This window comes from Triticum aestivum, chromosome 4B (assembly GCF_018294505.1).
Source record: "Triticum aestivum cultivar Chinese Spring chromosome 4B, IWGSC CS RefSeq v2.1, whole genome shotgun sequence".
NCBI lineage: Eukaryota > Viridiplantae > Streptophyta > Magnoliopsida > Poales > Poaceae > Triticum > Triticum aestivum.
This window is the reverse complement of record NC_057804.1, coordinates 27,320,523-27,332,129: the sequence shown is the minus strand read 5'-3', so window position 1 is coordinate 27,332,129 and position 11,607 is coordinate 27,320,523. Positions and strand designations below refer to the sequence as shown.

The window sequence follows — 11,607 nt, the reverse complement described above, 5'->3', positions numbered from 1 at the left end:
ATGCTTGAAGTATTATCGTCTTAATGTCAAATGATAGACTATTGCTTTGAATCACTCGTGTCTTAATATTCATGTCATGATTAGATATATGATCAAGATTATGCTAGGTAGCATTCCACATCAAAAATTATCTTTTTATCATTTACCTACTCGAGGACGAGCAGGAATTAAGCTTGGGGATGCTGATACGTCTCCGTCGTATCTATAATTTTTGATTATTCCATGCCAATATTGTACAACTTTCATATACTTTTGGCAACTTTTTATACTATTTTTGGGACTAACATATTGATCCAGTGCCCAATGCTAGTCCCTGTTTGTTGCATCTTTTATGTTTCGTAGAAAACCCATATCAAATAGAGTCCAAACGGGATAAAAATAGATGGAGAATATTTTTGTAATATTTGTGATATTTGGGAAGAAGAATCAACGCGAGACGGTGCCCGAGGGGGCCACGAGGCAGGGGGCGTGCCCCTGACCCTCATGGGCACCTCGTAAGGCGGTTGCTACTCTTCTTTTGCCGCAAGAAAGCTAATTTTCGAGGAAAAATCATGGCGAAGGTTTCAATCCAATCGGAGTTACGGATCTCCAGATATATAAGAAACAGTGAAAGGGCAGAATACCAGAACACAGAAACAGAGAGAGACAGAGAGACAGATCCAATGTCAAAGGGGCTCTTGCCCCTCCCATGCCATGGAGACCATGGACCAGAGGGGAAAACCTTCTCCCATCTAGGGAGAAGGTCAAGGAAGAAGAAGAAGGGGGGCTCTCTCCCCCTCGCTTTCGGTGGCGCCGAAACGCCGCCGGGGCCATCATCATCACCGTGATCTACACCAACGCCTCAGCCATCTTCACCAACATCTCCATCACCTTCCCCCATCTATATTCAGCGGTCCACTCTCCCGCAACCCGCTGTACCCTCTACTTGAACATGGTGCTTTATGCTTCATATTATTATCCAATGATGTGTTGCCATCCTATGATGTATGAGTAGATTTTCGTTGTCCTTTCGGTAATTGGTGAATTGCTATGATTGGTTTAATTTGCTTGTGGTTATGTTGCTGTCCTATGGTGCTCTCCATGTCGCACAAGCGTGAGGTATTCCCGCTGTAGGGTGTTGCAATATGTTCATGGTTTGCTTATTGTCTGCATTGCGTGAGTGACTGAAACACAAACACGGATAAGTGGGTCATGGCATATGGAATAAAGAGGACTTGATACTTTAATGCTATGGTTGGGTTTTACCTTAATGATCTTTAGTAGTTGCGGATGCTTGCTAGAGTTCCAATCATAAGTGCATATGATCCAAGAAGAGAAAGTATGTTAGCTTATGCCTCTCCCACATGAAACTTGCTATCGGTCTAGTAAAGTAGTCAATTGCTTAGGGACAATTCCGCAACTCCTACCACCACTTTTTCACACTTGCTATACTAACTTTATTGCTTCTTTATCTAAACAGCCCCTAGTTTATATTTACGTGCTCTTTATTACCTTGCAAACCTATCCAACAATACCTACAAAGTCCTTCTAGTTTCATACTTGTTTTAGGTAAAGCGAACGCTAAGCGTGCGTAGAGTTGTATTGGTGGTCGATAGAACTTGAGGGAATATTTGTTCTACCTTTAGCTCCTCGTTGGGTTCGACACTCTTACTTATCGAAAGAGGCTACAATTGATCCCCTATACATGTGGGCTATCAAGCCCTCATGGGCAAAGAAGATCAAGCGCAAGATGAAGAAACTCTTCTGCATGGAGTCTCATGGACAGTATATGGCTCATGTTTCTAAGAAGAAGGCCAGGAGCCGTGACAAGGAGCTCATGCGTTAGTTGGGTGCAATAGTTGCCAGAGGATCTGAGGGACAGATCACCGATGAGGAGGAGTGGGTTCAGCAGCACTGCCCGTGGACCGACTCAAACACCGAGCAGTTTCCTACCGATGACGGTGGTGTAGACGATCCCGCTGGGATGTGATGCTAGAGATACTCAGTTTGCTATCACCTGGAACCGTAGCAGTGCTCTTTGCCTTTTTGGTATCTCGATGCCAATGGGGGAGAGAGTCTAGGGATTTGTCGTTGTCAAGTTGCGAGCGTTGTTTGTGTGGCTTGTTCGCCTTATCTTTCTTTCTCGCAAACTCTTTTCTCGTCCTTTGCTTTGGTTTGGTTTGTGCTTGTGAGACCTGGTTCCCATTCATATGGTGTGAGACATATGCTACCTTATCCCTTATTATCTATGTTTGTCGAGTACTTTGGTAGTATGTGAGTTGCATGCTTGTCCTGTTATTTACCTTGCTCACTCTTACCCTTATGCATCCAAGCTATATGTATCTTTACTTGCTGCTATTGCTGTTGGACTATAAAATATAGGGGGAGTGTTGATCCTAGTGTGTGTGCCTTGCATTCCAAAGGCATCTCTAATTAGGTGCACACATTCAGGGGGAGCCCGTCTATATTTTGTAGTTTTGGGATTCATTTTACTTTCATGTCCTACCTTTGTGCAAATCCCGAGTTGTCATCAATCCACCAAAAAGGGGGAGATTGTTAAGGCATGTCTCTCTCTATGTAGTTTTGGTGATTGATGACAACGCTTTTGCGGACTAATCGTGTGCATTGAGTATTTCAGAGATTCATCCTTTGGCACGAGACACTTCCTTCCCCTCGGAGTTTTTAAGTGAAGACGGTGTAGTTCTTTCGGTTCAGTTTTGGTGGACTTGTTTCGTAGGAGTCACCATGCTATCAAGAGGGGTCCGCATTGGTCAGGCTAGGGTGGAATCAACACATGCACATCCTCTTTGAACCCACAGAGCCTTCCCACTTTGATGGAGGATCCCTCCTTGCTTCCTGAGATTTTTGGTCCCAGCGGTAGTACCGCGGACCCCAACGGTAGTACCGCTACGCAGCGCTAGTACTGCCTGAGGGCTCTCAGTCGTAGTACCGCTATTATTCGGTTCACCTACTGCCTCGACTCGAGGGTGTCGCCCCTTGTGTCGAGTTTTGCGGCACTGGCAGCGGCAGTAGAGGTGGTAGTACTGCTCGCAAGCGGTAGTACCGCCCCTACCACCGCTGCTAGTATCGCCCTGGGTCCAGTTCCTGCTCCGCCTCTGGCCCACCCTGTCTGCAGGAAGTACCGCGAGGGGGAGCGGTAGTACCGCTGATCCCAGCAGTAGTACCGCTCTTTGCAGGGCTGAATGGGGGGTAATGGTTGGATTGTTTCCCCCCTTATAAAAGGAGGTTTTCTTCTCCAAGTTGACCTACCTCTTCCTCCCCAAGCTCCATTGATGCTCTAAGATCCATTTTCGCCCGATCTCTCTCCCTAGCCAATCAAACTTGTTGATTCTCTAGGGATTGGTTGAGAAGGCCTCGATCTACACTTCCACCAAGAGAAATTTGATTCCCCCCACTAATCCCTTGCGGATCTTGTTACTCTTGGGTGTTTGAGAACCCTAGATGGTTGAGGTCACCGCGGAGCCATAGTCCATTGTGGTGAAGCTTCATGGTGTCGTTGGGAGCCTCCAATTAAGTTGTGGAAATTGCCCCAACCTTGTTTGTAAAGGTCCAGTCGCCGCCTCCAAGGGCACCGATAGTGGAATCACGACATCTCGCATTCTGTGAGGGCGTGAGGAGAATATGGTGGCCATAGTGGCTTCTTGGGGTGCATTGTTGCCCCACACTGCTCCAATGGAGACGTACTTTCCTTTAAAGGGAAGGAACTTCGGTAACACATCCTCGTCTCCATCGGTTCCACTTTTGGTTATCTCTCTCCTTTACTTCTGCAAGCTATATTGTGTTATATCCTTTGCTTGCTTGTATGCTTATTGTTGTTGCATCATATAGGTTGCTCACCTAGTTGCATATCTAGACAACCTACTTTGATGCAATGTTTAATTTGCTAAAGAAAAGCTAAAAATTGTTAGTTGCCTCCCCCCCTTTAGTCAACTATATCGATCCTTTCATTAGTTGTGTAGCACAGATCTCAAAGCAACATTGGTCAACTAGGATAGTGAGGCCAGGGTGCATATGCTCAAAAATCTGCATTCGTTGTGTGCCAGCTATAATCTGTTGTAGACTCGTTGTAAGCTCCAGCTTGTCAACTTAGTTCCTTGTATGGTCATGTTCTTTCATTTTCTGTTGCATGCTCCTTTCCTTCTTGGCTTCGGCCAGCATCGGGTGTGTTTTGTCTACCATGATGATGATCATACAATGCTGGAACAAGGTGATGCTGCTGCTCTACAAAGGATTGTGTTTGAGCAACATGAGGATGGGCGGAGGGAGCAAGGAGATGCTGGTTCTAACAATGAAGAAGATGCAAGGAAATGGATGAAGGCTCAAACATGGTCACCTTGCTTCTGTGGACTGGTGGTTTAGAGCTTTGTCTCTAGTCTTTTGGCGATGATGTGCTTCTTGGCTTACAAGGAGACGGCAACACAACTCCTTGAATCTATTTTATATCCCACTTTAGTTCTATTTTGCTGACTCAATAATCCTACATCTATGTAAAGACCTACTTAATCTTACATAAACTTCTTAGTCTACCCCCTCCCCCCCCCCCCCGAGAATTTCGCAGGGTGGGGCCTTTATTAGCCTTAGTAGGTGGCAGTTGGGATGTAATTTCTCAATTTTAATCCTTGTTTTGGCTGGAGCCTTTTGCACCTGGATTGTTTTTTGTTTTATCTTTTTGTTCCGTTATCTTTATGATAGTGGAACTTGATCCTATTTTAGGATTGTACACAAATAAAAATGGAAATTGCTAACTGGAATGTTTGTGGTTCGGGAGAGTCAAGGTAACATTGCCTCACTTTTATGTGATAAATTCCAGTAGGCTATGGTGTATCAAAAAGTGGTAAATCTAGCGGTGCCGCTATGTAACTGCGAGGAATCCACCATCCACTTAGGCATCAAGATTGGTGCGGTGAGTTCTCATATAAAGAGGTGAAACATTTTCTTGGCTGACAACGCCCTAATATTTGGCTGGCCATATGAATTAACGGATAAATAGTTGGAAGGAAAGGAAATTGTCGGCATGTGGAAAAGAAGTGCTTCTCAAGTAACTAGGAGTACCTGGAGCTGGTCTCAGGACATTGACTAACAAACTTTAATTGCAGAGGGCAATTGGAAGATACAATGGCGGAAGCAACAGTGTTGCATGCCTTATGGGATTTCACTGGCGCAATCTTCAGGGTGCTACAAGCTCATAGTGTTGAAGGGACATCTTGCCCCTGGTGAGGATTTTGGTCTTAATGGCATTGTATTTAGAAGACTAAATATGTTTTGAGTGCTTACATAGGACATACACTATTCAAAATGAAAAAGGGAAGTTGGTCGGCGACTATCTAAGAAAAAGATTGAAAGAAGACATCACGTCAATTTTCAAATGATAATTTCCCGTTTCTGATTCGTAGGTATGACATACCGTGAAAAGGGGATACATCGTGTATCTAGGTGTGGAAAGTAGCAAACCAAAAACAAGCCAAAAACACCCAAAACATATGAAAAAGAGAGCCTCAAAAGATGCTTGAGTGTTTCTCTCTAGTGAACCTTCTACTAACCTTGAACCTTGCATGAGGCCTTCTAGAAAAAAAATAAAATGTTTCTATTTTAATCTCGGATGCTCCTTAGAGGTGAGCGCCCCCCAAGATGTCCTTGACTGGAAACATAATATTTATGTTTTCGCTCGGATGCACCTTGGAGCTCCCCTGGACCCTCTGTGGCTTCTCGAACCCTCAGAACTTAACATAAAGTCAGCATTCTAGGCATATTTTGGGTAAGCCTAGAGGCACCTTCTTCCCCATGAAGAAGGTGACAACTTCCACTCTCTCTCCACGATTGTTGCACATCTTAGAATCTTGATATCTTCCTTCCTAGCCATCCATTCCACCTGTACGTGCGGGGCGGAGGGGGGAGGGGGGTCCAGATCTACAACTCCAACAAAGAAAAACTTGAGTTCATTGATTCCCCACGGGATCCTTTGCGAATATCGCTACTCTTGGTTGGGAAACCCTAGACCGGCTGTTACCTAATAGCTTCCAAGTTGTGTGGTTGTTCCTCGGGCTCATTTGTGAGGGTCTGGAGCTCGCCTAAAGAGCTACCTCTAGTGAGAGGCTGCTTGGACATTCATTGGCCAAGGCACTCAGAGACTTACTTGTTTATTTTCCGTGTGTACCTTTCTAGCTTGTTGTAACACATCATATAGGTTGCATCACTTAGTTGCATTGGTAGAGAATTTACAATTCCGCACATGCCTCTGAAATCAACTAAAACAAGATTAAAATTGGTAGTCGCCCATTCACCCTTCCCCCTCCCCCTAGTAAACATATTGTGCATCTTTGATCCTTCACTAGTCGACTGGAATGATATAGAGGTGATCCATACATTGAATGAAGGAGTTGTTTCCTCGAGTGATGATGCAACTTGTTTTTAGGAATCAATGCCCTCTATTAAACAGTCAAAACGGTTGGAATACCACCATCGATGGCGGTGAAAGAAACCACACTCAAGGTCAGTTATGTAATGAAGGGCATATCTAGACATATTTGTGCCTCTGCATTATAGGCTCTATTCTCACGAATAAGATCTACAGAAGCTAACCTTCAGCTGAGAAACTTGATTTTGAGAATAAGGTGATCATACCTCCCCACTTTCCTTTAAGTTTTTTGCATGCACCTTGCAGTCACTTGCAATTCGGGCATGGAATATAATAAGATCTCTAGGTAAAGCTAAGCCTTCACGACAATTGTCAGAGTAGATTCCGGCGGACCCCGGTTCAGGTCCTCGTGGCGGAGGTAAACCTTACTCCTTCTCTGATTATATTGATTGGATGTGGTACAATGAGTACATGGGTATCATAATAATTGTAGGTATACAAATAGTAGATTGTGTGCCTATTAACTAACCCTGCCTCGGCTCATAAAGGATGCTCGAGGCTAGGGTTTACATTAATCTTAGATGGTATCTAAAGCGGTGGAGTAGTCTTCCTGGAAGCCGACCTCCTTGTTTTGTGCTTCAAGTTCCCCGGGCCTTCCCTTCCAAAGGGCCCACATGTGGGATCATGGCACGGGTGCACGCCGACCTTGGGGGCCTCGAACCGGGTTCCTCGCGGCGGAGGTAAAACCATACTCCAGCTCTGATTTATGTTGATTGGATGTGGTACAATGAGTAAGGGGGGGGGGGTCATAATGATTGTAGGTGTACAGAGAGTAGATTGTGTGTCTATTGACTAGCCCTGCCCCGGCTCATAAAGGATGCCCGGGGCTAGGGTATACATGAATCTTAGACGGTATCTAAATTGGTGGAGGAGTCGGCCTAAACACCGACCTCCTTGTTTTGTGCTCCAAGAAGTTCCACGGGTCTTTCCTTCCAGAGGGCCCACGTGTGGGATCATGAAAAAGGTGCACGCCGACCTTGGGGGCCTCGAGCTGGCCTGATGGGGCAGCTTTTGGCGCCATAACACCGTCAACAACCCATCACCTTCAAGACCTTTGAGTGAGAAACTCCCGGCTAACCCATTGTAGGCGAGCCCGGATAATTTCCTCCCGTCCTCCACTAACTATCGCCACAGCGGCAAACGCAACATAGTCGGATCCAACAAAGTCAGGAAAAATGGCTTTCCTCCATTTCTTAGGGTCCAAAGCATCTTTACACAGATTTGAAGCACCTAGCAGTAAGCAGAAACGGTATATCCACCCGGCGGATTCGAGCCTCCAATTTCGTTGCTTGAAGCCATTTCACAGCTTGGAGAACCCCAATTCGAAAAGCAAACCAGTTGACCATAAAACCCAAACCCATCCGGTCTCTTCGAGAGAGAGACGAAAAATAAACGCAAGTAGTATTTCCGAGTCTCCCTCTCCCTCCCCCGATGCCGCCCATCTCCCTCCTCCCCCCCCTCCTCCTCCTCCTCGCCGGCGCCGCCGCGGCGGCGCCGGCCGAGCCCCCGACCCCGGCTCCCCCGCCGGGGAAGAACAAGACCCTCTACGAGCTCCTCCCGCTCTTCGGCCTCCCGGCGGGCGTCTTCCCGGCCAACGTCACCGCCTTCTCGCTCGCCGGCAACGGCAGCCTCGCCGTGGACCTCGCGGGGCCCTGCTACGTGCACTTCGAGTACCTCACCTACTTCGAGCCCCGCGTCACGGGCGTGCTCCGCTACGGCTCCCTCACCGAGCTGGAGGGCGTGCAGGTCCGCCGCTTCCTCGTCTGGTTCAGCGTCGTCCGCGTCAAGGTCGACCTGCCCCCGCCCCCGCGCTTCGTCTACCTCGACATCGGCTGGATCACCCGCAAGCTCCCCGCCGCCGACTTCCAGTCCGTCCACGCCTGCGAGGCCGGCAAGCGGCGGAGGAGGTGCCGCCTCCCCTCCGCGCTCGCCGCCGCCGCCGCCTGGTTCCAGGTCCGATGCACTCCGCCCCGCTGCCCTCTTGAGCTGTTTGATTGAATCCCACGGGTTACTGAATTTTGATTTACTGGATGGATACTAGCAGCTTTGTTGGTAATTTTAGTCCCGATTATTAGATCATAAATTAAGCTGTCGATTCATCTTAGTTTCGTGGGGGACTTTGATCTTTCTAGAGGCTTACTCCTCCAGTGGTAGTTTGCTTTGACTAAATGTACATTTCTGAGGTGCTGCGTAATGCTGAAGGAAAAACAAGCTGATAGTCACCTCCTGTGTTCGGATTTTTACATGGAAAACGATAGATGGGACATGATTAATTGCATATTAGCATGTGTGGTTGCATCCTGTGCAAGTTCTCTGGAGTGGTAGTTGGTTCTGAGTAGCTGTACATTTCTAGAGGCTTACTCTCGTGTGGTAGACTGGTAGTTGGTTCTGAGTAACTGCATATTTCTGAGGTACTGCTTAATGCTGATTCGGAAACAAGCTGACTGATAACATAATTAATTGCAGATTAGCACATGTGTTTGGATAAATTGAAGTATCAGTTCATCGTAGCACTCTTAGTTTCGTGGGCGACTTGTGTTCTTTCTAGAGGCTCACTCCAGTGGTAGTTGGCTTTGACTAAATGTACATTCCTGAGGTACTGTGTATTGCTGTTCGGGAAACAAGCTGATAGTTGCCTCATGTGTTCAAGTTTTACATGGAAAACGAAAGATGGGACATATTTAATTGCAGATTAGCATATGTGCTTGCATCCTGTGCAGCTTTTCTGGAGTGGTCATAAACTGGATATCCTATAACGAGAGACATGTTACGCATTTACTTGAAAAGGAAAAAACAAATGGTAATACAGAACCGGTAAGCAAGGTTGATTGCTGTGCTAGAGATGCCAATGAAGTGCAATAAGCAGGTTGGTATTCAAGTCAGTCAATGGTTTGTGGCGTTGTGCCATTTTTGAACTGTGTATCCTCAACGGAGTTACTGGTTAATATTACTGGTAGAGAATTAGCTTTGTACCATCTCAAAGGTGTGTATAACTTGGGGAAAAAACAGTCGAATATGAGGATAGCTTGTAGGGCCCAGGGATACATGGCATTGAAACGTTCCCAGCTGGACGATCTTTGTGATGGTATTAAGAAATTGCCGACATATAATAGTAATCATATATAGATGATTACTTTGTTCTTTACTTACCCTCTGGCAAAATTAAACTTGGGGTTGGTCAGTGTATGCACTTCTCTTTGACTAGATATATCATTATCCAAGCGGCGTGAAAATAGCTACACTTCTTGTCACATCATTTCCTGAATTTGACTTGTGTGCCACTAATTTTATTTCAAAAATGTTGCACATGGCTTGTAGATAATGCGGTTGGTTATACTTGTACATCAAAGATTTAATCAGAAATATGTCTTTATCATGGCACCAGAGTTTCAATGCTCTACCTGTCTGCTGCATTAACTTCCTGTTTCTTAAATACTGTTATGAACCTTGCAGGACTTCTTTGCCCAATTTTAGGGGATGCAGAAGGTCTAATTTTGTGGCAGCATCACACGAGGTAAATGCAGAATTTTACTCTCTGTTTCCGTGCCCTTTAGTACAACCATGTAGATGTTCCAATCATCCCTGTTGATACATTTTGATTTCCGTGGATCGTCTTCTGTGAGGCACACGTAGTTTGGGGGTATGCATGTGGCCATGGATCTATTGCTATGGCTGAAGAAACATTTTTAAATTGAGCAAAAAATATATTTGAGAGGCATATGTTTTGTTTTTGCTGTTTCAAACTACAGAGAACCTTGCAGATTTGCTTGGCTCCGTTTCCTTTTGGAATTCTCCTAACTATGCATTCTTGATCACTGACAAACATGGATCTGCAGACTTCTCTGTTTACAAACTCTTCTTTTCTTCTTGGTTTTTCTTGTGAAAATCGATGACATCCCTATATAGAGACCTGTTCAGTTTAGGTAGCATGCCTTCTGATGCTGGTACCTTGAAATAACAAGGGTAGCACTGGCCATCTCCTCTTCTGGACAAATAACAGTGTGGATATGATATATTTATCCAAAACTTGGTCAGAATGGATCATAATCTAGACAAATCTTGTCTTGTTTCTGGTGACAGATTTCAGACCATTACCTAATAAATGTTAGGCATTGAACACATCAAGTATACAGAGTAGTGACGGCTGTGCCCCCAAATTTGGAAAATACGTCTAGAACAAAACAAGAATCTGGGAATGGCCCAGGAGAGCTGTTGGTTGTTGGCTTTTTACACCCTCATTTTAATGCAAAGTGTGTCCTGATTTTTTTTTTCCTGTTGGTGGTTGGTTTTTTTACACCCTCGTGTTAATGCGAAGTGTATCCTGCTAATAATTTTTTCGGAGAAACATAGTTACACTCACCGCTATGAACGCACGCACACACCCTATCCCTATGAGAGCATCTCCGCACACACACCCTATCCCTATGAGAGCATCTCCGAGAGACTTAGCGGACACACTTGAGAGCCACATTTTTAGAAGAGACTGAGCAGACTGACCCACATCTATCTCTGAGAGATTGAGTCAACACACGCTACCCTTGCTGATCTTGATCGTAGCACGTCTGAACTGTTTACCTACACCCATTAATGTACCGAAGATGTGCATGTTTTTTTTATCTCATTATATGCACCATTTTAGATCTCTGGCCGCTTGGACTAATTTATGCTGCCTACTTTCTGTAGCTTACGGCCTTCCGCGTCCTAAAGGAATTGGAGCGCTCAACTCCCATTTGTTGATTGTTACACACGGTGTATGTCTCTACGAGTACTCGACGCTGCTGTCTGAGCTCTACATTTGTTCGAGAGACGCACGATCTTTAAGAAAGATTTGTATTGGTTATTTTAGTCCGAACCGATCATGCTGTGTGCTCCACGCTTCGATACAATAGCACTTCAGTAGTGGCATGTAATATCATTTTGTTGGAACTTTAAAAGGTCTCCACAGAAGTTTCCTCCTTGCGTGTTAATAGCAGCAACCACTCTGGTGTGCAATAAGCGAACCTGTCTCTGTAAAACTCAAGAACCAAGCCCTGAGACTCTCAGCAGGAGTACATTTTGTGCTCGGAAACTAAAACAGAACTGCATGGCATATACTTTCAGGCTTCCATTTTCAGCTCAACCTTTCTGCCATGAATAAGCCATTATCAGTGATGCTGAATATCTCAACCCTATTTCACATTCTCAGATTAGGG

The 11,607-nt window shown here is 45.4% G+C and overlaps 1 protein-coding gene across 1 annotated transcript; it reads left to right on the top strand.

Moving 5' to 3' along the window:
• The first annotated feature begins 7,803 nt into the window (after nucleotides 1–7,803).
• On the top strand, nucleotides 7,804–11,382 carry LOC123090747 (uncharacterized). The gene is made up of 3 exons (XM_044512081.1): nucleotides 7,804–8,368; nucleotides 9,869–9,929; nucleotides 11,099–11,382. The coding sequence occupies exons 1-2, from the start codon at nucleotides 7,847–7,849 to the stop codon at nucleotides 9,887–9,889; spliced, it is 543 nt and encodes a 180-aa protein (XP_044368016.1). The 5' UTR covers nucleotides 7,804–7,846; the 3' UTR covers nucleotides 9,890–9,929; nucleotides 11,099–11,382.
• Nucleotides 11,383–11,607: the final 225 nt, after the last annotated feature.